The sequence below is a fragment of the Drosophila montana genome, unplaced genomic scaffold (genome assembly GCF_035044405.1).
Source record: "Drosophila montana isolate Dmon_TW-CO22-7 unplaced genomic scaffold, ASM3504440v1 contig_2481_1, whole genome shotgun sequence".
Lineage (NCBI taxonomy): Eukaryota > Metazoa > Arthropoda > Insecta > Diptera > Drosophilidae > Drosophila > Drosophila montana.
In genome coordinates, this window is record NW_026997351.1 from 1,174,600 (window position 1) to 1,202,571 (window position 27,972).

Here is a 27,972-nt window from a genome sequence, read left to right on the forward strand (position 1 = left end):
GCTTGTCAACACTGGCGTGCGGCGTCGCTTAAACACGAGCATCGCTGCCGTTGCATGCCTCAGTCTCTCCACGCACGCGACGAGCTGCGGATCATCGCTGCGATCGTCGTTCGTTCCAAGTGGTTCTCTAATAAACTAGCATTAAAGAAACGTATTTTACCGTACTATTTTTTTTTTGTATTTATTTATTTTTTTTTTGTTTGCCGTTTTCAAAATTTGTACAATCGCATGTGGAAACGCGACGGCACTTGAAACGATGCCATTGCCATGCCTGGTTGTATACTTACCTAGATGCTTAAATACATACGATTATACGGATACTCACACACACGTACACACACGCACACACATGCACACATGTATGCATATAGTTTTGCATAGAATGTGATTTATATGCCCGATGCGTTAGTTTAGTGAGTCGCGAGTGTTTCATGTTTTTTTGTTGTTTTTTAAATGCACTTAAAGAGAAAAAAGTTACGCAAAAGTGTCAACGAAATGCAAAGGAAAAGTTTAAGAAATTGTCAGTGCATGGCGACTAATTAATTGATTGATTGATTGATTGATTGATTGATGATCGAAGTGTAACAACAACAAGAGCCGCAGCATAAAAGATGCAAGCAGCTAATTAAAAAGCCAACGAGGAGAACAACAACAACAACAACTACAACAACTACAACAACAACAACAACACACTATATATATGCATATATGTATATGTGTATATAATCAAAATTAAGGAAAACCGCAAACAAACGAGCGAAAGAGAAAAAAACGAAAAAAGAAGTGAGTGATTTATTTAATACATGTTTATAAGGCACACACACACACACACACACACACATCTGTAGGTAGTATCATGATCATATTTGACTGTATACAAACAGACGACAGACCGGACAGAACATGGAACAGATCCATCGACCGGGGGCAGACCCCGCCACTCATGAGCTTTGGCTACGGTTATGATTATGGTTATGCCCGGTTTCGGAAGCAGCAGCAGCAGCAACCGCAGCCGCCCGCCAGTTGCCGCTGATGATCATCATGATGCTCTGACTCCCTCTCTCTCTCTCTCTCTCTCTCTCGCTCTGTCGCATTGCCGGTCCCGTTTTGGTGTGCGTGGGGGCGAGGTGGCGGGGCAGCAGCTCTGGATTCAGCCTGGGGCTGGGGCTGAGGCTTGGTCTGCAGCCGAAATGAAATGGAATTAAATTAAATCAAATGATAAAAAATATAAATCGAGTGTAGAAACAGTAGCAGCCCTCTGTACAGGCAGCGCAAAAACAAAAAAAAACATAAAAAAAACAAAAACAATCGGAATCAGAATCAGAATCGGAATCTGAATGAGAAACCCCCAGATTCCGACAACTGACTAACTGACAAACTGTTGCATTGATGCACGGCCATTAGGGGGCACAGCACACACACGACTACGAGTCTGAGTGTGTGTGTCAGTGTGAGTGTGAGCGTGTGTCTGTGTGTGAGTCGTGTTGATGCTCATAGACGCACGCGAAACTAATGGATATATGCTCGCCGTGCTATTAACGTGCACACACATGCTTTGAAGACCCAAAGAGCGGAAGGGAAATCCAAAGGGTAAACATCGCCAGAAGCAGACCCAACAATTGTGGCCCGGCCAGGCTAGACCCTAGAGTCGGCACTTGTTGTGCACAGCGCCTGCAACTGGTTGCCATCGGTTCATAAATACATGGAAATAATACATTGAACTCTTCTGTTGCCCGGCATTGCTTGCATAACAACAGGCGGACGGACCCCTCCTCCATTTCGAATATCTGTCAAAAATCTGTCAGTGTAAAAATAAGTCGCCTGCCCTCCAAAACTGCATCTGTATCCGTAACTGCATTTGTCTGTTTGTATCCGTCCATCTGTAGCTGTATCTTTATCTGTACTGTTATAGACAGCATCCGCCATCAACTGTACTCCTTAACCCAAAGCCAATCGATTGGCATTTGTCAAAATATGCAAAACATGATGCAAACATACATATGTATGTATATTTATATATATATGGACTATATGCACACTTATAATAGCTACACATGTCGAGGCTGCTGGGCGAACTTCTTCAGATCTTTTGTTTGCCTTGGCCAGAGTTCAGCAAATCATCTTTTGATATTTCGGTTAAAGCACTCGCAATTCCCATACCCAGTAAAACAACCAACTGTACGTAAAGTCTTTCAAATCGTAAACAGACGTTTTGCAATGTTAAAACTATCTGGTATGAGTCCCATGAAATTTACAAAGTCGATGGCTCGGTGGACGGTTCGAACCAACTATTTTTCCTTTTGGTTCAAGCTCTTGTTTGTCGTCTATTCTTTAAATTGTAATTTATAGAAGTTGCGGGGTAACTTTGATCTCTACTCAGAATTGGTATCGAGCAAACTGCGTGTCCTCCCTCAAATGTGTTCGAATTCAAGGGAAATTCTTTTTGAAACAAAAATTGTTCGGCTCGACTGTTTTTAAAGCAATTGCATTGATTTGAGACTGGGGCTTTAGTAAAAAATAAATAAGAGTTCCAGCTTGCAACCTTGATAAACACATAACTCTTGTCGCCCAATCAAAACTATGCCTTTCTAAATAAACCTCTTTAATAGTCCAAATAAAGATTAAAAAAACAAATAATAAGATTATAATATAATACAATAATGTAATAATATAACTTTATAACATAATAATATAGCAATACAATATAAAAATAGGTTGGCGAATAGCTTTGATCTTTGGGATCTTTCTTATAATAAATATAATTAATAATAACTATATAATATAGTTGTATAATTAATAATAATTTAAAAAAAATAATTATATATATATTTCAAATAATAATTATAACATCGTTTTTTTTACATTTCCAAAATATAATTTGGTTCTTGATCTATGTAAACATAAGAATATGAAACTTTTATTACTCTTTCTCTTATACAAATGATATACATATACATAATTCTTATATTTATATAGAAACGCGAACAAAATTATATTTTGGCATGGCTTTTCGAAATATATAGTAATAGGTCAGTATGTGAACTTAAGATATTCAACATCAGTATTAAACATATTGCCAAGTTCTTATTTCGTTGTTTTACAGGGCATTCCATAGTCGTGCACTTTGAATTTGCTTTTCTACTGTTTAGCTTTTGATAAATGATTTGCAAATCGTTTGCAATTTTTTTCGCTTTGCAACTAAACAGCTCTTCCCATTCTAAAAAGATTAGAAAAATATAAATAGCAAATTTCTTGTTCGTTTCAAAAGTGGACTTTGCATTCGGGGTATTCCATATGCTGGTAAATGCAAATAAATCGAACCAGCCAAAGAACAGCTGTCAGCACGGGCTAAAAACATTTTTAGTTGCATTTTATTGTTTATTTAGAGGTTATAGCTTGATCTTATAAATACGATCAGCTATAGGAATAGGTTTTTATTATTATTACTTTGTTTTAAATGCTATCGTGCATTAGAGGCTGGGGTTCGAACCAGCGCCTATCAATTTGCAGTTGCCCGAATGTTTGTCTAGACAAAACAACTGTTTATATCAAATTCCTCAGGTATTATTTATAAATATATACATATTTATATATATATTGTATATTAATAGAGTGGAATATCTTAAAGCTATGTACATATATGTATTCCATCCTTGATGAGCCCTTGCAAGGATCGTTCCTTAAATAGTTTGCCTACGCCCACTGTGGGTGTGGCACAATCGATATCTGTATCTGCATAAATTTGGGGATTAGCTTGACTTAAGCTGTAATCGGACTGTGAAAGTGTATTGCGCAGTCGGTTGCATCCGATTGCAATATTCTTACTTCTTGATTTTTATTGATTTTACACTGAAATTTCGCAAGCACGCTTGATTAAACACACGCACACACACACCCACACACACACACACACACACGGACAGACGGTTAGACAAATGTGAGGCAACTAACTGCAAAACTCTAAACAATTCCACTAAATTGTTGTTGAAATGCCGCGGATCAGTCGGCGTTCTGCGTGTTGTTGTTGCTGTTCTTCTTCTTCTTCTTGTTGTTGTTGTTGTTGTTGTTGTTGTTGCTGCTCATGGCGCGTTTCATTAAATTGTTGCTTTTTGCTCATGGAAACGTTTTAATGGTTTGTCGCGCTTGGAATTTACACAGCAATGGGAAAGACTGACTGCGAGAGATAGAGTGAGAGAGGGAGAGGTCGAGGGGGCGGGGGAGATAAAAACAAAAGCAAATGCAAACAACATGCAAAGTTATACTAATCAACAACAACAAAAACAATCATACAAATAATAATAATAAAAATTGTGAGCATTCAGTTGACATTTTAATAAATGTCTCTGCCGATTGCGCTCTGCCATTTTGTTGCTGTTGTTGTTGTTGTAGTTGTTGTTGTTGTTGTAGTTGTTGTAGTTGTTGTTGTTGCTGTTGCAACTAAGCGAGGTATTTCTCAAATTGTTGTACAACATTTCTAAAAGTCGAAGATTTCAAATTGAATTTCTTAATGTTATTTTTGGCATTCATTTTGCGCAATTACTTTTAGGAATTTTCGCTTAAGAGCAGGCACGACTATGAGTTGCCCTGTAAAATCGAAAGTAGATGTTTTATCAATGAAATATAAAGGGTATTGCTTAACTTTCCTTTTAATAATTTTACAAATATTTTTGGCCATAATTCAGCTAACTGTGGCTAACTTGAAGACTTGTACACTCAAAAAATGATTGGACTACATTTTAGAAAAGCGCCAAAATTATAGAAAATTTGTTAATAAAAAAAAACGTGCTCCTTAAGAAACTTTTTTTCATGTGCAGTCAAAAACATTTTGTTTCTTTAGCAATTTTCTGAAATTTAGGGCAAAACATTTTCTAAGTGCACGTCTGCATATTTTCATTATAAGTAGAAGATAAACCATATTGCAGCTACCAAACTGTACGCTTTCATTTTTATTTTTTGGCAAACATTTCTGGCGACAGCCGCCAGCTGTTGGCCTAAAAATGCGAATCGCTGAAGGGTTGCCTTTGATAAAAAGTCGCGAAGTCGAGCTCGACTAAGAAATACTCTATACAGGCACAAGCAATATGTTGAAAACATAAGTATTTTGTAATGAGAGTTTTTTATTATTTTTATTATTATTATTATTATTATTATTTTAATTATTATTATTATTATAATTATTATTATTATTATTACTATTATTTTAAGTATTGTTATTATTATTATTATTATTATTATTCTTGTAATTATTATTATTATTATTATTATTATTATTTTTCTTGTTATTATTATTATTATTATTATTATTGTTATTATTATTATTACTAAGATTAAGTAAAATACATTCATATATTATAAATAATAGTATAGTATATTTACAAAAAAATAGAGCGCTAGCGTCCAGACCTTCAGCTCTAATGAGAGTATATATAGATCTTATTACCGCATACTAAATTTGGTAGCTTCCACTTAAAGGCTCTTCAGGATCCGCCCCATACACTAGCCAGAGCTCGGATATATGTGGGTTATCTGGCGGCCAGTTATAAGCGCAGGCTCAGCTGACTGACCCATTTTTAGGATTGCCTTGGCATCTCGGTATCTCACCCTCTCTCCTACTCCCCCTCTCCTCACCCCTCTCTCTCCTTTGAGTCTTTTCAGTTTCAATTAGCACTGAGCTGAAAATGCAACATGATTTAAATTGCTGTCGCTGTCAGTTGTCAGACAAGAGCGATAACAACAGCGACAGCGGCAACGACAGGGCGCACCACGCCTCAGTCAGTCGCACCAAAATGTATCTTATAGATACATGTCTCTGACATAATAATCTCGTCGCACAATGTGCGACTGGCGCTTCTTGTTGTTGTTGTTGTTGTTGCTGTTGCTGCTGCCTCAATGTCTCCGCAGTTGCCATACGGCCAGCCTTTGGCCTCCATTGCCGCTCTCTTGGCATGTGTCGCGGACTACTTGGAAGTTTTTAGGTACTACGTGTTAGCGCACCGACAGATCTTCGAAGACTTATATATATATAAATATATATATCGCTAAAAATACGCTACACTTGATTTTCTTGCTGTTGTTGTAGCCAGACTGCGCTTTTTTTCTCGCAGTCGCCTTGATTGTCCGCTGTCGCAGCTGCTCGACTTGCACGTTGCTATTTTCTGGCCAATATCAGGAGCAGCATCCGCTCTGGCAACAATGGAGCGGATCAAGAAACCGTGCTAGGTCAGGGACAATGCGAATACTAGAGTGCCTCAGTTTGAGTCGGAGTCGGAACTCTGGAGTCGGAAAACCCTTCAAAATTCGGCAAGAAGGACAGAAAAGTCCGAAATAATGGAAGGAATGGGGGAAGAGCATAAAGAAGATGTATATGAAAAATTAAATCGATTAAAATTGTATCGGTAATTTTTATTTGAGAGAGAAACAGGAGAAAGATTAAGGAAAGGAAGTAATTATTTTACAAAATGGACTTAGATGTTACGATATAGAAAAGATAGGCGATAGATTGATTAGATCAATGAATATAGAGAATCGATGATAGATGTCTAAAAATGTAAAGTGAGGTAGATTAAGGGACGGGAAGCTCCGATCAAATGGAAAATATAAATTAAAGCAATTTGATATATTTGTTAAAGTAAAAGGGAAGAGAATCTTCGTGAAGAGCTCTTTTTGGAAGAGTCATAAGTATAGGGACACAGCAGTTCGAATGGGATATAATATTTGCTTACAACATAAGAAATTGCCTATAGCAAATATTATGATTGATTTATGATTAATGTTTCGATATTTGTTTGGTTTAATTGTTGCGACAGGCCAGAGACGATTGAGTTGCCCGGCAAATGACAGATTGAACGACTGTCTAATTGGGCGACCGACAGGCAAATGGCACTAGGCCAACAGATAATGAAGAGGGCGCAAATTGGCGCATTTGTTATGTTGGCCAAAGATCAAAGCAAAGTATCTTACAGATACAATTCGAAACATTTCGGTTGAGGGTGTATACAGTATGTATCTATGTATATGGCTAACCGGAACCACTTGGCGCAATAAACAGAAATCAAACACAACTAATAATTATTCAATTTGCGTTGAAATGCATTTTTAATAGTCGAGTGAAAAACAGGTGCCTGACACACACAGAGAGAGAGAGAGAGAGAGAGAGAGAGAGCGAGAGACACGACTGAGGAAGTGCCATTGCCTTATGGGCCATTTCCGATTTGAATTTCATTAGAAATTAAAATTGTTGACCGGATCACATGGACTCGCTTTATGGTAACACGACACAAAATGTTTGTAAATCGAACCGAACAGCTAATGAGGGGCTGTACCCCACCCCACCAGCTCATCGCAGAGCTGGCCTCTCTCATCGGCTTTCCAATTGCCAATTGATTGATTTTCACTTGTCTTTCAACAAACATCGATCGTTGGGCTCTTCCCCAGCGATGGGGCTTGGGCTGTGGCCTGATCTGGCTGGCAGTTGCGGGAATTCGTTTCGTATATACATATGTAGATATTATCTATATACTGTACGGGCGCATACACATGTACCCCCTTAGTAAGCTGTGCTCTTCCCATACCCCTACCCCTACCCCTGCCCGTACCCGTACCCCTGTGCTGTGCCCTTTCTGTGTTCGCAGTTCATCCAGCTGAGTGCGTCGGTTCACGTTGCCGGTGGCCATACGAGTTATGGTTGATTTTAATTAAATATATCTTCTTCCTGTTGCTGTTTTCATTTTATATGCTGTTGTCATTGCTCTATGTGACTTGTGCGGCTTTGCGATACCGAACCGCTTTAATACCGCCCATTGAGCCGCTCTTTCCCATCCACACTTGCCACAGTGCCCCAGCAACAAGTGTGTTCGGCTATGATACGATTTTCTCTTTTATTTTGCAACATTTCTAATTCTGTCGACGACATGTGGCTCAGGCTAGCTTATTTCTCTCACTCTCTCTCTTTCTCTCTCGCTCTCTCTGTATATATATATGTATGTATGCATCTTTACCTTGACAGGACGATATGTGGATGGAGTATTAGGATATACCTAGGGCTAGGAACATCTATTTTTATATTCATATTATAGTTATTTATATTCATAATATAATTATTCATATTCATATTACAGCCATTCCTTCGCTTGACCCCCTGAGCACACGAAGTTCAGGGAACGAACCCATGTATAGACCAAAAATATGTATATCTAAAATAAATTGAATATATTTCAAGTTAAATAGAAAAATTGCCTGAAAAAATGATTGTCATTAAGATAAGTGCGTCTCTAGCAAGCATTTGAGACCTGTTTTCAAGTTCACAAATTTAGAAATTTCAGAGAACAAATAAAGCATACGCCTACGCTGGCTTTTCCGTCTGTTTAGTAGAGATAAGAAATACTAGAACCCAAATCCTTTTCTTTCAGATATAACTCTCTTTTCCTTTGTATTTTGCTTTAAAGAATCATAAGAATAAACTTTTGCTTTCAACTTTTAAATACTTTGCCATATAGATATATTTGGGCACAACTTAAACATGGTATTAAGTCAGAGAGTCTAAGTCCTAATAGATGCGTCTCCTTAACGAGTTAGCGAGTGACTTATGTAGTTGCGGCACTTTGTCAAGTTAGGATTTAGGACTATATACAGAACTGGTATACGCTTTCTGTTCGCAATGAAAAGGTAAACATTGAATACCTAAATACTGGATAGCTGCTCGACCACAGACCGGCAGGTATTCGATATGCTGGCCACCCAGAATTGAGGCTCGGTTTAGCTGTTCGATTTGTATGTTGTCGCCTGGCTCCTCCTGGCTTCCCTTTGGCACAGTCTGTGCGCTGCTGCAGCGGAAGTGAAGCCGCTGGCTGAGTGGATGTGGAACCACTGTTTACCCTCCTCTTAGCCTCCACACCGCACCTTACCCCTCTCTCAATTACTCCATTGACTGACGGCAGCTGCATAAATAATAATTGTATGCCATTTATAATAGTTTCGTTGTCGTTGCCGTTGTCGCTGTCGTTGTCGCTGATGCAAAGGAATCGGAGGCACTGCCAGAACTGCAGCCGGCGGACGGCGGATGGCGGACGGCGGCTGAGCAATGAACCAGACCAGAGCCACTGCAACATCGACGGGGAGGGGGGAGGGGGGGGAGGAGGAGGCTTTAGCTTTGGCGAAACGCCTAAGCACCCCGTTGACATTAAAGTTGATTGCAAACTGTACGCATTTATGATCACGATTGTGTTGATGACGACGGCAATGATGATGATGATGACGGCGATGATGATGATGATGGTGATGGCGTCGCATTATCAACATCATTGGCCGCCGGTCGGCTTATTAGTTTGCCATTGCGCGCGTTTTTATGGGCGATAATGCAGCGGGACAACGGCACGAACAGGCGGATAAGTGCGCGGGGGGGGGGGGCTTGTTGTACCGGTAGTGCGGCACCCTGCCCATGTCTCAATGATGCACAGCGCCCCACTGTGCTGCCATTTTCCATTAGTTTGCAACTCTATATCAATAAAACAACAAAATATAGCTGCGATTCCCCAGCGATTGCCGTGATGATGAGTGTGTGAAAAGCGCGCGTCTGGGAAAACAGCAAATGAAAAACTGCCGGCGACAGATGTCGCATTTTCAAGCAAATATCAAGGCTAAACCCTACAAAAATAATCTAACGTAAATGTGCAATAAACGTGATTCACATCAAATCGAACTCTACAGCTCACATTGGGATCTTTGGCTCTAATTGACTGGACGAGCAAGGGTACCCATAGCCGCTTTCCTAACACGCTCTAATTCTTGGCCCCACACATAGCTCTTCAATATAAAGAAATATATATTGTATATAAAATAAAATTTGCTTAGGATTAAGGGCTTAATGTCTATGTAACAGGCAGAAGGAAGTATATACATATATAGCTGAGTCTAACTCCAAAACTACAAAAGCTAGAAAATTTCAATACTCAATATATAGATGTTCGTATACCATAAGCAATACGAATTTATCATATTTTTTCGATACACCTTTCCATTTCGGTAATATCGATAAATATCGGTTTTGAGACTTGGTATTTTTACCAAAACTCAAGAACTATAGGAGCTACATTTGCCAAACTTGGTATTTAGGTTTTTTTTTTGGTATATGTCGATTAAAAACATTTAATTTTTTTGATACCTTTATTAAGACCAAGGTATATTGTACCTGAACATTAAGAGTAACTATCTATTGCTCCCTTTATATTTTGTTGCCTTAAATGTTTGAGATATGAAAACATACTTTATTATATAGAGTGAAGCTTAAAGAGATAAAAAAAATGAAATAATTTGATTATATTTTCATAATTTTAACAAAATAAAACGAAGTTTCATCTTAGAATTCGTTTGTAGAAGGTATTATCTCTTGCGTCTGGAGTTGCCTCCAACTACCTGCTTATATATTTGCAAAATTTAAAAATATATATGTTTATATGTATTTCCATATTTTTCTGTTTTGCAGAGATGCAGCCGTTAATACAAGGCGGCAGCGCAGCCAGCAGAGCAGCAGCAGCAGCCGCAACGAAATTAACAGCAACGAGTAGCAGTAAATGTAACAGTAACAGTAACAACAACAACAACTTAACATTAGCTATAATGCGCACAACAAAAGCAACAGCAACAACAGAAACAAAAACAAACACAAACTCCAAATTTCACAAACGTCGACGAAGGCGACAGTGCAGTCAGCAGCGCAGCAGCAGCAGCACAACAACAGCAACAATAACAGCAAGAACAATCCGAAGAAGAAGCAGCATCCCATATCTAAGCAGAACTGGCGCCTATCTGACGCTATTGCTCCTAACCACAACATGTTCCTTGTGCGCTGTTGCCGCCGCATCCGCTGCCACCGCCACCGCCGTCGCCGCTGCCGCTGCCTCTGCCGCTGGCTCTGCCACGAATAGCGCCAGCGCCAATGGCTTTGTTGTGCCCAGTTCACCCTGTGAACCGCAGCACTGGTGGGATCAGCTGCAGCACAAGTGCACGCCCTGCACCATCTGCCAAGGCGAGATGATACCGCATCGCCCGTGCCAGCTGCACATCGATACCGTTTGCAGTTCCATTTACGATCTGCCAATCGATTGGGTGAGGGTGTCCAGAACGGAGCCAAACTGGAAGGAGGTAAGCTGTTGGCATATGGATCGAATGTGCTCGCTTCTCATTGATACGATATTCGATTTGCAACTATTGCAGCGCCGAAAGTCTTCGGAATATGAGCGTCCCGATTATCCAACGCCGCTGCAGCACTTGACCCACGAGCAGCTGCAGCAGCTGCACGAGGAGGCAGCCGCTGCCTTGCCCCTCGACTGGCAGACGGGCGCACTCTTTATCGCGGCGCTCGCCTGCCTGCTTTTCTTTTCGGTGGCCGCCTGCATACTCATCCATCATATGCGCCAGTGGCGCCGCATGGAGCGTCGATTGGATCAAGGTGAGTTTCGGTTTCAACTTTATATATAGATCGAAATTATATTGATGAAAAAAGTAGGTGCAAGTACTCATATGTTAAGAGCTTAGTTTAAATTACATTTTACTTATAATTCGCAACGTGTTTTAACAAAATTTCAATGATTGCAAAACACCAGAAATTCAAATCTTGTTAAAACTTAATTTAAGACTTGATAAAACCAAGTGATTATTTGGGTCGTTCGGCTGTCTATGTGAGCAACTAAGTATAACCACAAATTTAATTTTTCTTATAATTCGCATCCAGTTTTAACCAAATTTCCATTATGTCAAATACATCAAATTTATACCTTGAAAAACCCTAGTTGAGAAGTTTTTATCTTTATGATAACTTAAATATCAGTGTGTTAGAAAACCAAATTATATATATACATATATATAATTCGCAACCAGTTTTCACTAAATTTTCATGTGGTTGACATAACGTCGATTGAAAACCTAATGTCTCTGTAAACTGTATTAGTGGACCGCTTGCTGTGGCCTTTGCTTCAACATTCACACGCCTCGACTGCGACATGGTTCATGCAGCGAGGGGCACCTTTAACCCAACACCAAAGAGCTGGGGCGGAGCTGCTTTAAATGCGCATCGCGTTCTACGCTGCATTGCCAAAGGTTGTCCACACCGCACAGTTTCCCAAACCCAAACCCAGTGGCAGTGGCAGTATCAGCTGCAGTTGCAGTTGCTGTTGGCCTCCAATGCCTGCCTGCTCCGGCCGCTCCGGCTGCTTAGCATGCCCGGCGTGCGATTGTGTGTTGTTTGATTTCTAGTAGAAAGCTGAGAAACAACCTGCTGCGGCCCTAAACGTGGCCCAGCGCACTAGCGCGTACATATTTATAAGCCAAAACACGACACTTTGATGTATGGGAGCTCCCGACAATCGCCAGCGGCATCTCCTACAGCACAACCAAAGCCCGGAGCCGGCATCGCAAAAGACGCGCGTCCCTTTGCGCAGATTTCCAGCGAATTGCTGCACGAGCTGCGAGATCTGCAAGTTGCTGTGAGGGAGGGCAGCAGGGAGTTAGGGGGAAAAGTGGAGGTGGCACTCTCAGGAGCTGGCCATCAGGTGCATATTAATGAGCCTGCGCCTGCGCCAAAGTAGAACGAAACGTCCAAATATTTGGCGCATGTGCGTCCATGACGTCGCCGCTCTGACAACGTCGACAGCGACGCGTTTTGCATACAACAAGCAAGTTGTTTTTGTTGTTGTTGCCGTTGTCATGATTCTTATTAATATTTTTCGCCAGCTTTAAATTTATTTTTATTTATTTTTTAATAAATTATTTACGGTTGGCGCTCGTGTTTTACCTGACCGCAACATGAGTTCCATATAGGAGCCGAGCGAACCACAGGCGCGCATGAAGAGTAACAATAATTTCAGAGAGTTTGGATCGATATGACGAGCAGGTGCTCAAAGACCTCTGCTCGGATATTTGCATACCACAAATTGTATAATATTAACTATTTGAGTATTCAGTTGTTTTTTCAGTCGAGCCAAAATCCGCATCGAACCATCTTTTCAGCAAGAAAGAACGAATATCTTTGGTTTGCCGCCTTTATAATGCTTTTCCAGGCCGATTTGTTAGTTCCTTTGGGAGACATATAACATAGCATTCCCCTTTGATGCGATCCTGCAGATATGTCAAGATACCTTTAGAAAATTATCAATTTCCCTTACTCAAACTCATTCTTTGATCAATTCTTTACTTAAAGCTATATGATATAGTAGTTCTTGTTAAATATATAAGCTGATCATAGAAGAACTCAGTTTTAGACAGATTATTATTATTATTTATACTAGACGAAACATAAATAAAGTTATATTTTTTTGATATTATTAATTTTCATAGACTTTAAACTATATCCGAATTTATACAAATACAAATTTAAAGGTATTTATCTTATATTATCTTGTTCCTGTGGCTGACTTTTGGTATCAAGTTAAGTTAAGGCTTATATAGAAATATCATTATCTGACATAAGAATTTATTTTCGATTTCAAAACATAAAGTTTGGAAATGGATGTAGCCTTTGTTGCTACTTTACTTATATATTCAATATCTGCGCGTTTCGAGTTGCCTTTTGCAGCTGTTAAAGGGCGCAAGGGCCCGACGATCTCTGTCCTTGACAATGATATTTGCCTTTGTTTTTGCTGCCATTTACGCAACTGGCATCCCGAGACGGCAGCATTTAAGCACATTTATTTCGTGCCATATGCCATATATGTATATTCCCTCTCATATGTCATAATAAAGCAACATATGAGAGAGTCGCAACTCAAATGAGGCATGCAACACGCACACATACACTCGAAACTTCTTTCAATCGTTGAATGCGGTTTTCGGTCCCCAAGTTGTCAGCGTTTTTCACTGATTTGATTTGCTCCTTTGCGGACTCACTTTAAAGTTTTATGAGCCAGCAGCTTCATAAAGTGTTCGGCATATAAAGTTTTATTTCTTTTTCTAAGTGGCAATGAAATTGAGCATGGAGAACCCTTCGTGCCTTCATTATATATGGATATGTGCGCATAATTCAGCGAGCTGTCCAAAATTATGAAAGCCGAATGGCATAGAATATATATGGAAGAACCGAAGGTTTTCAAATTTCAAAACAAGTATTCCAAAATCTCAATAAATATATGAGCTCATGATCAAAATACTAAGCACATTATCACAAATTCTTTTCAATGAATTTATTTGGAATTTTTTCCTCTTTAAAAGCCACAAGCTAGAGAAAAATCTGAAGTTCAAATGAAATTAGTTTCTGCCCTTTTATTTGGCCCTGTTTTTTCTCCAAACGTTCGCTAAATAAAAAAAAATGATTGAGGAAATTTATTGAGATTTGTTAGATCAAGTTAAATCTGACAAGATCTTCGTGCACAAAACAGCACTAAGCTCTGCTGCTCTCGCTTGTATCTTAATCTATACGAATATAGATATAGATATAAATATATATATATACATATATATATGCATATGTATGTAGTTAAAGTTGCATTTTGGATGCCTTTGTGAGAATGTGTAGACACATGCTGTGTGGATGCGCAACAATAGCTAGAGGCAAAGAATAACAACAACATTGGTAAAGAGCGTGAATTTTCCACGCTTTTCGCGCCTTTCCACCCACCAGGCCGTGTCAGCGGGGCCAACGTGAAAATTTATGCCTTGCTTTGATAGGTTCACGTCTTGTTTTTCTTCTTGTAATCATAATTCAGCGCGTGTCGACGTCGGCGTCGCCGTCGCTGTCGCTGTCGACCCACGCAGCGCCCAGTGAAAAAGTGCAGCCATGTCCAGCGTGAAAAATTTATGAAGCCGCCAACGAAACGATACGAAACGTAAACAGAGAAGCGAGACAGGCGGAGAGAAAACAACAACAACAACAATAACAACACTTGCTAACGATCCCAGCCTGAGCGAGTAGCAAATGTACTTCCCTGTGATTTTTCGAGATTTCAGCTATATCAAATACTCAGCCCAGGGCCGGAAGCAGACACACACAAGCACACACACACACACGCACACGCATACGCATATGCCACTTTGTCCAGTAAAAGCACGTGCAAGTGGAAGAGTGAGGGGTCCCCCCCCCCCCCCCCCCCTGCTGCCCCTGTTGCATGCGCGGCGTGTCTAGCTCAAGGACAAGCGGATGTTTGTAGACCGCAGAGTCGAATCACTTCCGCGGGCATGTAATGAAATTCCAAAATCATGTCACAGCCAGCCAAGTGCTATAAAAACAGACGAAGGGCAGGAAATGCCGTGCAGTGACTGCGTCGCCGACGCTGACGTCGACTGCAACTGCAACTGCAACAGATCAGCAGATGAACAGATGAAAATAATGTCAGCTGCATGGAAAATCGAGCTGTAATCGAATGTGGCATGCGTTGCACTTGGGAAATGCCATGCGCAGGCATTTTCTTTGTACTTCCCGTTGAATGAATTCTTATTGGATTTCGGTTGCAACTGGCTGCTGTTGCAGCTCATGTTGCTGCTGCTGCTGCTGCTGCTGCTGTTTCCGTCGCAGCATTTCTATAAATAGTTGGCGAATTGATGATTAAATATTGGACCAGCTGCCTGGCGGGTTGTACAGGAAGTTGTTGTTGCCTCTGCGGCAAGGAAAGGTGTGACTGGGCGCATTCAAGCGCTCAATTGACAATTGCCAGTCGGTTGCCCTTTCTCTTCCCCCCCCCCCCCTCTCTCTCTCTCTCTCTCTCTCTGCCCTCACTCTCTTCCGCTCTCTGGCTTTTCCCTGGCCATAACCATTTCCATTTGCATTTTCAGTCGTTTGGCACGCGCTTAGTGTTTCCTTCAACTTGGAATTGTGCAGGCGATAAATTCGCTCAATGTGCCAGCTGAGCAAATGCAGATCCAAACGTGTAAGAACATTTTCAGTCGGGTATAACCAATTGCGTAATACACGCTCACAGTCCAATAAAAGCCATATTTATAAAATAATATCATAGTATATATTTAGATCAATCTTTAGCAGAGCTGAACAGTAGTCTTTAATCCAAACATTATCATACTAGCTCTTAAATTATTTAATGTATTTGGCATTTATCTGCTTCAATTTCCATAAAACCAATATACTCTTTTTAAGTTTGGGAACGAGTGCAAGAAGATCGCAGAAATGTTGCAGTCACACACTCGGCGATCTGTTCCCTGCATTTTACGGCTCGTTCAAAAATAGCGATGCCGTTCCTGTCTTGCCTCGCACCGCCCCACCCCGCCCAGCGGCATAGGGGTAGCTGGAGACAGGGGGCGGCTGCTGAGGCGGAGACTACACTAACTACCAGCGATGGGGCGAGTCGCGTGGCAACTCAAACAAACTTGCAATTTTCGGAATACATACTATTGGCACATGCATAATGAAAGGGACAAATCAAAGAGAGAGAGAGAGAGAGAGAGATAAATCAAATAAAAAATATAAAATGAGGGTTACAAATGTCACTCGACAGATTAGGACCAAAAGATGATCTTAGCCCCAACCCAACGCAAGCTAGAAGTAGCCAAAATATTTATCCCTCGAGCTCACTTGAATCAATTTAAACCTTTATAAATAAACTAAATCTATGTTCCTTCTATATTCTTCCATTCCTTTTCTTCTTCCTTATCCATATCGATGAGCTCCCATAGAGACTCCTACGCATGGTTATAGATCTTATATATACAAAGCTTCTCCCTCGAGATCAGTTGAGTCATATGATTTGTTTAATTTTTAATTTTCCCTATTGATTAACTAAATCAATGTTCAATGCCATCTAAGGTCTTCAGTAGATATTTTTGCTGAAACACATGATCGTATAGATCGTATATATATAATAATTTTTTTCGGAGATCACTTGCACCACATGATCTGTAGAATCTATCTATCAATTAACCAAATCTATGTTCGATGCCAAAATCTTTTATCAATAGCCTAACCCACGCATGATAATAGTTCATATACATATATGTACAGATTCTTTTAGAGATCACTTGAATGTACAGATCACATGATCTGTACAAATTGTTCAATTTGAGTTCTTTGTTTTTTCTCGGATTTCCTGCTTTCACTAATCAGTTTGCTAGAATCTTCTTGGCATACAGTTTTCCATGGAAAATTCAACTGTGCCGCTTTTCCCAATACATTCCCAGCAAGCATACACACACAGGCACGCGTACAATGCGAGTACATAAACAGATACAAGCGAGTACTCGTCCTCGTACTCACACTCGCACTCACACATATACTCATACTCATACTCACACTCATCGTACCCGTTCTCGTGCTCGCACCTCTCTAGAGACTACTCATCCATATGTGCTTAATTTTCTTTGGCGCATTGAAAATTTTTGAAACTAATTGAACTGCGCAAATTTGAAAATTTGTTTTGCTTTTTTCCAATTTGGTATTTTCCTTCTGTTTTTCCTCAAAAATTGTACAACGTAGCTGCCGTTTCCATCGTTCAAGTTGCTGTTGTTGTTGTTGTGTGAAAATTTGCTGGGATTGTTTATAATAAAATGCAAAGAACCGAAAGGCAGCCGTCGCGTCTGTTGGGCAATGGAACTTAATTTTCATGTTGATCTTATTTTGTTTCTCTCTCTTTCGTTCGCTTTTCAGTTTTCTGTTTTTCCTCGACGCAGGTCGATTTTCTTTTTAATTTTCTTGTTTTTTTGGTTTCTTCTTTGTTGACTACAGTTTAAAAATAAATGATAAATTATCTGCTGGCTAGCTGGCTGGCTGGGCGGGTGTCTGTTATGGCCACGCCCATCATTTACGCCCACGCTGGTTTGTTTACAAGTCAGAAATGCGGCAGCAAAAGGCCTCTGAACGACCCCCTTTCGATTTCCTGGCATCGATCAAGAATGGGCTGGCAGTAATAATTGTTGATCTGACAGCGCGAATACAAAAATATAATAAATATTTTAACAGCCTTATGGCCGTGTTTATGAAGGCCATAACAGTATTTTATACAGCTTGCGAAAATTACATATGTACATTATACTATAGTATAGGCAGACGTGATCCGAGAGAATTTTGAACCTTGAACACGTGCAAATGGAAAGCTCTCGTTACTTTTTGCTAAATCGAACGTATATCCAATTGGTTGCCAATGCCAGCATTTTATTATAAATCTTTAAGCTAATAATGCAAATCAAGCAATAAAGGATCTGATCTATAGCAATCAATTGAGTCTATATTGAGGTTTCTGGATCAACTAATCGGCCTAACGAAACTGTTTTCACTTTGATTTAAGCCATGTTTTTGAAATTTGATTTTTTGAATTATATCGCCCAAATACTGTCCGATTTCGGCATGATATACCATTTTGGACTCGTAAGGATCACTATTATCGATTGGCATCAAAAAAATGAAAATCTAAATTTTGACCCAAATCAACAAAATGGCAGGGGTTACATCACGTTTTTACTCAAATTCGGGGTCGGTTCGAAAATCGAAACTTTTTTGATGATTCTTATTGAATATCTCGGGTAAATTTTGTCAGATTTTGAAATGTTATACCTTTTCGAATTCGTAGTGATCCCTACTATCAATTGGAATTTAAACATTTTAAAAATCGATGGGTTAAAAAAAGTGGTTGACCAAAAACCGATTCGTTTGTAAAGTCAACCTATTTTGATGATTTTTTGGAATATCTCGGCCAGATAATGTCAGATTTGTGAATTTTTTACCATTTTGGACTCGTAAGGATCAGTACTATCGATTGGCATCAAAAAATGAAAATCTAAATTTGGACCCAAATCAACAAAATGGCAAGGGGTTACATCACGTTTTTACTCAAATTCGGGATCGGTTCCAAAATCGAAAATCTAAACTTTTTTGATGTTTTTTTTTTAATATCTCGGGTAAATTTTGTCAGATTTTGAAATGTTATACCTTTTTGAATTCGTAGGGATCACTACTATGAGTTGGCATTCAAACATTTTAAAAATCGATGGGTTTAAAAAAGTGGTTGACCAAAAACCGATTCGTTTGTAAAGTCAACCTTTTTTGATGATTTTTTGGAATATCTCGGCCAGATAATGTCAGATTTGTGAATTTTTTACCATTTTGGACTCGTAAGGATCAGTAATATCGATTGGCAACAAAAAAATGAAAATCTAAATTTTGACCCAAATCAACAAAATGGCAAGGGGTTACATCACGTTTTTTCTCAAATTCGAGGTCGGTTAGAAAATCGAACATCGAATCCTTTCTGATGATTTTCATTGAATATCTCGGGTAAATATTGTCAGATTTTGAAATGTTATACCTTTTTGAGTTCGTAGGGATCCCTACAATTAATTGGCATTCAAACATTTTCAAAATGGATGGTTTAAAAAAAGTGGTTGACCAAATATCGATTCGTTTGTAAAGTCAACCTATTTTGATGATTTTTTTGAATATCTCGGCCAGATAATGTCCGATTTGGGAATTTTATTCCATTTTGGACTCGTAAGCATCAGTACTATCGATTGGAAATCAAAAAAATTGCAAGGGGTTACATCACGTTTTTACTCAAATTCGGGGTCGGTTCGAAAATCGAAACTTTTCTGATGATTTTTATTGAATATCTCGGGTAAATATTGTCAGATTTTGAAATGTTATACCTTTTTGAATTCGTAGGGATCCCTACTATCAATTGGCATTCAAACATTTTTAAAATCGATGGGTTAAAAAAAGTGGTTGACCAAAAACCGATTCGTTTGTAAAGTCAACCTTTTTTGATGATTTTTTTGAATATCTCGGCCAGATAATGTCAGATTTGTGAATTTTATACCATTTTGGACTCGAAAGGATCACTATTATCGATTGGCATCAAAAAAATGAAAATCTTAATGTTGACCCAAATCAACAAAATGGCAAGGGGTTACATCACGTTTTTTCTCAAATTCTTGGTCGGTTCGAAAATCGAAACTTTTTTGATGATTTTTATTGAATATCTCGGGTAAATACTGTCTGACGTTTTTTCCAAAAACGGGGTCGGTTCGAAAATCAAAACATTTTTGAACATTTTTCTTTAATATCTCAGGGAAATACAGTCCGATTTTGGATTCTTATACCTTTTTGAAATCGTATCAAATGAAAAGAAATCAATGTTTTTGTCAAAGAACGATTCGTTTGTGATTTAGGGATCCGTACAAACCGCGCCATGGTTAACTGCGGATTTATATGGTTTCTTAAGGACTTAATCTCGTAATGGTCTAACAAGAATTCTTTGCGTTCAATGGACTCTTTGCTGATCTCACTATAATATTGTGTAGACACGATAGTATCAACTATAGTTACTTAATTTAGTTTATTTTATAAATTTATTTATTGTTTTATATAGTATATACATATATTTAATTTATCTGAAACGAGTTCCAGATGTTACTTAAAATGTACTTTTTTTTTGTTTTCTCTGGTGCTTGCAGATGTGGAAGAGTTGTCCACGAAGCTGATGGCCAAGCTGGCCGAGGTGCAGAGTCTGGATGGTGGCACCTTCTTCATAGGCAATGCGGATGCGTTGCGCGGTCTGCCCGCCTCGGCAATGACGTCGGCGTCGGCGTCAGCGTCCGCTGCGCAGTCGGGCATCTTTCAGCCGCAACATGTGCTGCTGCCTGGTAAGTGTGTCAAAGGTCAAACCACTTGAGATCGTTCCAGCCCAATATGATGCGCCTGGCAGGGGGCTGGCCTGGGCTGGAACTGCACTGGGACTGGAACGAGGCAGGGCAGGCGCTGCGGGATGGCATTCCACAGACGAAAGAATTTCTTTTTATGTTTCATTTGTGTTTTTTCTTGCTTTTTTATTTGCGCCTTTTTGGTCAAGGCGTTTGCCAATTTGCATTTAAATTGGCCATTGAGCCCGTGGGCGGCGGCCTCTTGGCGGCGACAATAGCCGCTTAATGGGCCCATCCAATGCGATCGCAATTGATTCCACGGCAAATGCAAATGAGAACGCGCCCGCACAGAATTTTAATACAATGGGGCCTACGGCTGTCACTCAGTTTTGACAGCCACGCTTGTGGCCTACACGGCTCAAGCAAACATGCACCCCTCTGCCTTGCTCTCTCTCTCTCTCATTCTCTTTTTCTCTCTGTTTTTTCTCCTTCTCTAGTGGAAAAGCATGCCAAGCATCATGAGCGACGCATCTTGAGAACCCTGCAGCCGGGCAATGTCTACATCGAGGAGAGCAACGGATTAGGAGCTGGTGTCTTTGCCGGCTCGAAGGGCTGATGCTGCAGTCTGGCCAGGAGCTTGTTGGGAAATACTTAAGTGTACGTACGTTGACGTCGAGTACAACAACAACAGCAGCAACAACTGCAGAAACAGCAACAACAGCAGCAACAACTTTGTACAAAGAGAACGCTGAGGGAGCTCGAGAGCTTGCAAAATTTGGAGAATTATTTACGCGTACGATTAATATATACATATATTTGCCTGATATTTAATTTAAATGTTATGTTGACTTGTTTGTAATGCAAAGGCACAGCAATTTATTAATTATTAATTAATCAACACGTTCATGCTGGCAAATAGTTGCGTCAAACAAACTTTTGTTTACGAATTCGAGTTGGTCTTTTTTTTAATTTGAACATTTTTGAAAAATTCTATTCTTGAAATTCACAAATGCTTGAAGTGAAATATTATCTATAATTCGAGCTAGACTAAATTTGAGATTTGCCCAAACTGTTTATCCAAACGTAAGTAGTTTATTCAAACTGTCGTCAAAACTTTTCTCAAAACTCACGGAACTCTATTAAAACTGAAATTTATGTAGAAATACTCGAACTTGATTTTCTATTCGGAGCTGTTTGTCCAAACCATTTGCCACGCTGAGCGTTACATTAATTTTGAATGCGAAATTGATAAATTGTTTTTGTATATATAAAAGAGAGTTTTTTTTTTGTGTTTTTTTTTTGAGCAAGAGTGTGAAAGATGGTGAGAGTGAAGAGTTACAAACTATGAATGCATTATAATAGAAGCCCATCTATATATGATTAACAATTTCTACTTAATGTAAATATTAAGGCGAGCGAACGTGACGTGAACGTGCTACAGAACCAAGCAATATCGGCAGCATATCAGCTACTATATGTTTACTATATAGTCGTGCATATTGTATATCATGCATAATATCGTTCATCCATAGCCCATACACACACACACACACACACACACACACACAAGCACATGCATACGATTATATACATATACATATATTAATGTGTAGGCGTATTTGAGAAAATATTAAACGTGTATTAATTATAAATATTTTATGTCTTTTTTTTGTATTTGTTCTTAGCGAAATGCAAAAAATATTCATTTAGGATTATAAATATTTAATATTTCATAATTATTAAAACGCATAAACGAAATACAAACTAACAATAACAATAACAATAACAAGAACAAGAAGGGGAGAAAAACAAAACAAAAAAAAAACCGAAAAATCGAACATACAAATAAATGTAAAAGGAACATTAATAAAAATGTGAAAAATCGAAGAGAAAATTGTATGGAAAAATTGTTTATATTTAAGTGCTATAAGTGTGCAACAATAAAAACTTTTATGAATTAATTCACTTGCTGCAACTTAATTCCATTTGTTGCTCGGCATTTTCATTCTGTGAATTGAGGGCTTTCCATTGATTTACGGCCGGGTGTCGGATGCGTGCGTTGAATGGGGGGGGGCGGCGGCGGATGGGAAGGAGGGTTGTGCGAGCTAACTCGACCCTGAAGATTGAGAATTGAATCTTTGGCCCGATATTTATGGCAAGCGCTACCAGGGAACGTGTCTAATTATATTCCATGGAAGCAAATGCTTTGCATTTTTATTTATTTATTTATTTATTTATTTACTTTGTGAAATTTATGAAGATGTGAGCTGACGATTGACCTAGGACGGATTTTTTATATGTATATCTTTAGGATATCCGATTTGGCAAACAAATTGAATGTTCCTAAAATTGTTAAGTAAACACGCCATTTAGTTATAGTCATATGCCTGATCTGGTTGGACTTGTTGCGACTGCGGTTAATGCTTTAAGGATCTAAGCAGGCAGATATTCGAAAAGTTATTAAAGCCACATTTAAAGGTATATATGTATGTTATATTTTAGTTTGATTAACTTTTTGTGGTTAAACGAAGCTCGTTGGGATATAGCTATAATATATATTATTCAAAAATTCTATGAAAAGGGCATTTCTATATAAAGGAATAAAATAGTATAATATAATACAATATCTATCGCATAATATATATATGATATGCATGATGATAATGGTATAAAAATAATAAAAGAGAATGAACTTTCAATTATAATATAATGTAATTTAAATTCTGTTTTCTATTTAATTAACTGGAGCTTGAGGAAGTTATGGGATATATAAATCTATATTTATATGTATCTAGATACATTTTTACCTATCCTTATCCTATCTATCTTTAGTATGCATGAGGCCAATTTTTAAGTATGCCAGATAAATATCGTTAGTAGCAGCTAATCTTCCAACTCACTGTCTCTCTCTCTCTCTCTCTCTCTCTCTCTCTCACTGTCTCTCTCTCTCTCTATTTATCGCTCTTACCATGTGGCACCTTTAAGTCTGTGACAATCGCGCGATCTGCCATGCCCACACGCCTAACATCATATATAGATATATATCTATATATATTTATGTATATATATATGTATGTACATATATTGAACATGGGGGCGTAGTGGGCATGTGCATGCAACGGGAACGCGACAGGCAGGAAACGTCTTTCAATGGAAATGAAAACGAAAATGGAAATGCAAATGCAAATGCAAATGCAAATGCAAATGGGAATGGGAATGGAAATGGGCAGCAAGACAGAGATATGCCCCCACTATGCTCAGGCAAGCCAAGCGCGTCTACCCCTATCTTTGGTATCAGCGGAGCTGACAAAGTTGCTCTCATGGGCGCAATTTGCATTTTGCATTTGAAATTTTTCATTTTGCATTTTGCATTTCGCATTTGTCGATTAACATTGAAAATGGAAATGGCAAGCGACGAACGCCTTTGAATTTATTAATGTTGCTTTTGCAGCTTGTGCAGTTACACAATTAAATGCTTGTAAGGCAACAACATTGTTGTTGTTGTTGTTGTTGCTGTTGTTGCTGTTAATGTTGTTGTTGGCACATCAAAGCGCGCGTTTGGTTTGACCAAGGCAAAATAATAATATAATAAAAAATAAAATGGCGATGCGCCGACTGAAAAACGCGCAAACATTTCTAATGAAAATCCCAAGACAACAACAGCAACAACCACAACAACAACAACAACAATCGACACCCATTGGCTATGCAATGCACGAGCTGTGAGACTTTCTTGTTTGTTGTTGCTGCTGTTGTTGTTGTTGTTGCTGTTGTTGTTGTTGTTGCTGCTGTAGGTTTGCCAATGCTGCCCCCTTGTCTTGACTGCCCAACAGAAATTAATTAGCTGAGACGTGGCATAAATTAGCAAAAACTGAAAGCCAAATACGAAGCGTCGAACACTCGTAGTCTGCCGCATTGCCAACGCTGGCAGCTAACCACGAATCGACTCTTTTTCTATGCTATATGGTCTATGGGCCATACAACTGGCGATCTTACAGACAATCCTTAGCTTATCCCAAAGACAAAATGACAGCGCAGCTTCGTTGATTTGCATCTAATAGCCCGATTGCTTTGTATAATCTCTGGACTCGAATCCCAGGCAACTGTATGGGAGTAACATTGTCTTGGCCAGGGTTTCCTCGAGTAAATGTGAAGTTCCGGGATGCCAAACCATCTGGCAACGTAGTTTACATTATAATCAATTGAAGTTATTTTGTGAATTTATCATTTGATATTCAAGATCCCCAAACAATTTTTGCACATCGAACCACAAGAGTGCGACAGTAGTAAAACGTTACCGACTGCGAGATACGCTTTAGCAAATACCATCGTAGATTTTGAGTGGCCTTTTATAGTAGTTATAGTAATAAAAATGTATGCTATTTTTAATTCAATACAATAAACAAACAAAAAAAAAAAAAAAAAAGTAGTTATTTCATAAGATTGGAGATAGACTTAAATTGCAGAAAATCTATACTTATAAATACAATTATATGAGTATGATAAATAGAATATTTGTATATCTCTATATATAAAACTGTTTGTCCTGACTGACTGACTGACTGACTGACTGACTGACTGACTGACTGAGTGACTGACTGACTGACTGACTGATTGGTGATCAACGCACAGCCCAAACCGTAAGAGCTAGGAAGCTGAAATTTTCACTGTAGCTACCTTATGTGATGTAGGTGCACGTTAAGACGGGGTTTCGGGAAATTCCACCCGCAAGTGTGGAAAAATCGAGAAAAACGTTTGTATGTAACTTTTTTGTTTATCATCCGATCGGCCTCAAACTTATTTTCAAAGATCTTTGTTCAAATTCATTTGAGGGGTGTTTCACACTTTTAGGAAAATCCGTTCCTCCTTGGTGGAAATGGAGGTCAAAGATTTGGTGGATGACGTTTCGCGCTCAAATTCATTTTCAGAGATCTATAAGAAAAATCATTTGAGACGTGTATCACACTTTTCGCAGAATTCAAACTTCTTCGGAGGGAATGCGATTTAAAGATTTTTTGGGCGAAGTTTTAAGATGTGTCCGATTTGCTTCAAACTTATTTTCAAAGCTCTACATAAGAACTTAATAAATACGTATTTTAGCGATTTGAGAAATTCCACCCGTAACAGTGGTAACTTAGCGGAAAACGGTTGTATGAAAGTTTTTTGTTTACGATCCGATCGGCCCCAAACTTATTTTCAAAGATCTTTGTTCAAATTCATTTGAGGGGTGTTTCACACTTTTTGGAAAATGCATGCCTCCTTGGTGGAAATGGGGGTCAAAAATTTGGTGGGTGACGTTTCGCCCTCAAATTCATTTCCAAGTATCTATATGAAAATTCATTTGAGACATGTTTTTCACTTTTCGCAGGATTCAAACTTCTTTGGCGGGAATGCGATTCAAAGATTTTTTGGGCGATGTTTTAAGTTGTGTCCGATTTGCTTCAAACTTATTTTCAAAGCTCTCCATAAGAACTTAATGAACACGTATTTCAGCGATTTGGGAAATTCCACCCGCAACAGTGGTAAATTGGCGGAAAACGGTTGTATGAAAGTTTTTTGCTTACCATCCGATCGGCCTCAAACTTATTTTCAAAGATCTTTGTTCAAATTTATTTGAGGGGTGTTTCACACTTTTCGAAAAATCCGTTCCTCCTTGGTGGAAATGGAGGTCAAAGATTTGGTGGGTGACGTTTCGCGCTCAAATTCATTTCCAAAGATCTATAAGAAAAATCATTTGAGACGTGTTTCACATTTTTCGAAAAAACCTAACCCCCTTCGGTGGAAAATGCATCTCAAAGTTTTTTTTTGTGAATTTTAAGTTTGTTTGATTCCCGTCCGATCAGTTTCAAAATCATTTTCAAAGCTTTTAGAAAACATTAATTTTATAACATACGTGCCACGGGCAAGGCCGGGTTATACCCGCTAGTGTTGTATATATTAATACAGCCAGAAATGTCTCCAACTGAATATGAATTTTGTATATTACCAGGGGCAGCATTTCTTGTATTCTTTCCTCTAAAATACATGTACTTATTCCTAAGTTAAATTAGTATAAATAATAAAAGATCTATTTAACAATGAGAAACGAACAATTTCATGTTCGATTACAGGGCATCAGGCAATCTAGCTTACCCGTTCCGAACTCGAGTGGAAGGTTGAACTGGCACAGCAAATGCCAATTGCCAATTGCCATGTGGCATGTGGCATGTGGCATGTGGCAACGGGCAACACGACTCACGACGCTGCTGCTGTGCTGAGCTATTGTGGCACATGCCACAACTCATTTCGTGTATTTTAAACATGCGACACGACGGCGGCTGCATTGTCACAGCTGCCCCAAGATGCTGACTGCCACTGCCACTGCCACTGCCAGTGCAACTCGGCTGCACTTGAAACTGATAAAGCGTGGAGGAGGATCATATAAAAAAAAACCAAAAGCGGAAGGAAGTGAACATCGGGCGCGAGCAATTGAAATACAAGAACCACTTGAAGCGCTGAGCAGCTGCTGCGCTGCGGGCGCCGAGGGGGCTGCAAGGGCGTGCCCATTAATCCAAATCGTGTCGAGCTGCTGCTGTTGCTGTTGCTGTGGAACGTGATTGCCAATCGATTGATGTATTCGGAATAGCGCCAAGAACGCGTCTATTGAATGGAATTGCTGATGGCAGCGGCGTTTTGGCCATGAGCGTACGCCTGCCCTGCCCAGTGGGCGTGGGCGTGGGCGTGGGTGTGGGTGTGGGTTAGTTTCGAGTTTCATTCACAAAGCGAAAACGTCGCCACATTGGAATGCGACAGGCGTCCGCTTTTGGGGGAGGGAGGGAGGGGGGGGGGGGGCTGTCAATTAGCCAGCGCTGCCAAAATTGGTGGCGCAGCAGCGTTTGATACACTTTGGCATATCGATTGGGCTTCACGATTTTGGACGTTGCGTTTCCGCTGGCCGAGAAACGAGCGACTCGGCGGAAATACGAGAATTGCAAAATGTGCCGTGCGCTGTGGCTTTGGTTTGTTTTTATCATTAAGTCACACACTGTCTATAATTATTCATGAATTGTTTAAACAATTTGAATGCATTACGCGCGTTGGCAACAGCGCAAATGCGTAGCATCCCGAAACGGATGCTGCGCCAGGAAATGATCAACGAGCGCTTCCTGTGCTCAACCCTTATTGTTAGATTGGCTGGGCTGACATTTGGACAATTAAAATAAATGGAAATTCTTGAATTTCCCACGTTCCGAGTGAAATTGAGAGCCCAAACTGGTCTGAACAAAAAAAAATAATATGTTTATTAGGCAGGCAAAATATATTGGAATGTGCTAAATAAAGGCTTATTAAGTATGATAGTATGTTTCAAAGTATTTAAATTAATTTATTTATATTAAAGAAATTCGCTTTCAAATGTGCCTAGATCAGAGA

General features: G+C 39.3%; 1 protein-coding gene across 2 annotated transcripts; it reads left to right on the forward strand.

Moving 5' to 3' along the window:
• Positions 1-89: 89 nt before the first annotated feature.
• wgn (wengen) lies at positions 90-21,440 on the forward strand. Of its 2 annotated transcripts, none has more exons than XM_064682367.1 (5): positions 90-122; positions 10,481-11,139; positions 11,212-11,446; positions 20,377-20,565; positions 21,060-21,440. In XM_064682367.1, the coding sequence occupies exons 2-5, from the start codon at positions 10,483-10,485 to the stop codon at positions 21,176-21,178; spliced, it is 1,200 nt and encodes a 399-aa protein (XP_064538437.1). In that variant the 5' UTR covers positions 90-122; positions 10,481-10,482; the 3' UTR covers positions 21,179-21,440. The 2 variants fall into 2 exon arrangements, with proteins under 2 accessions (XP_064538437.1, XP_064538436.1); XM_064682366.1 differs by lacking the exon at positions 90-122 and adding an exon at positions 206-783.
• Positions 21,441-27,972: the final 6,532 nt, after the last annotated feature.

Bases quoted from the DNA above. Each gene is read 5' to 3' on its own strand.
- wgn (XM_064682367.1), top strand. From the start codon at position 10,483: ATGCAGCCGTTAATACAAGGCGGCAGCGCAGCCAGCAGAGCAGCAGCA. The intron at 11,140-11,211 runs GTAAGCTGTTGG...CAACTATTGCAG, and splicing joins CGGAGCCAAACTGGAAGGAG to CGCCGAAAGTCTTCGGAATA. The intron at 11,447-20,376 runs GTGAGTTTCGGT...TGGTGCTTGCAG, and splicing joins GGAGCGTCGATTGGATCAAG to ATGTGGAAGAGTTGTCCACG.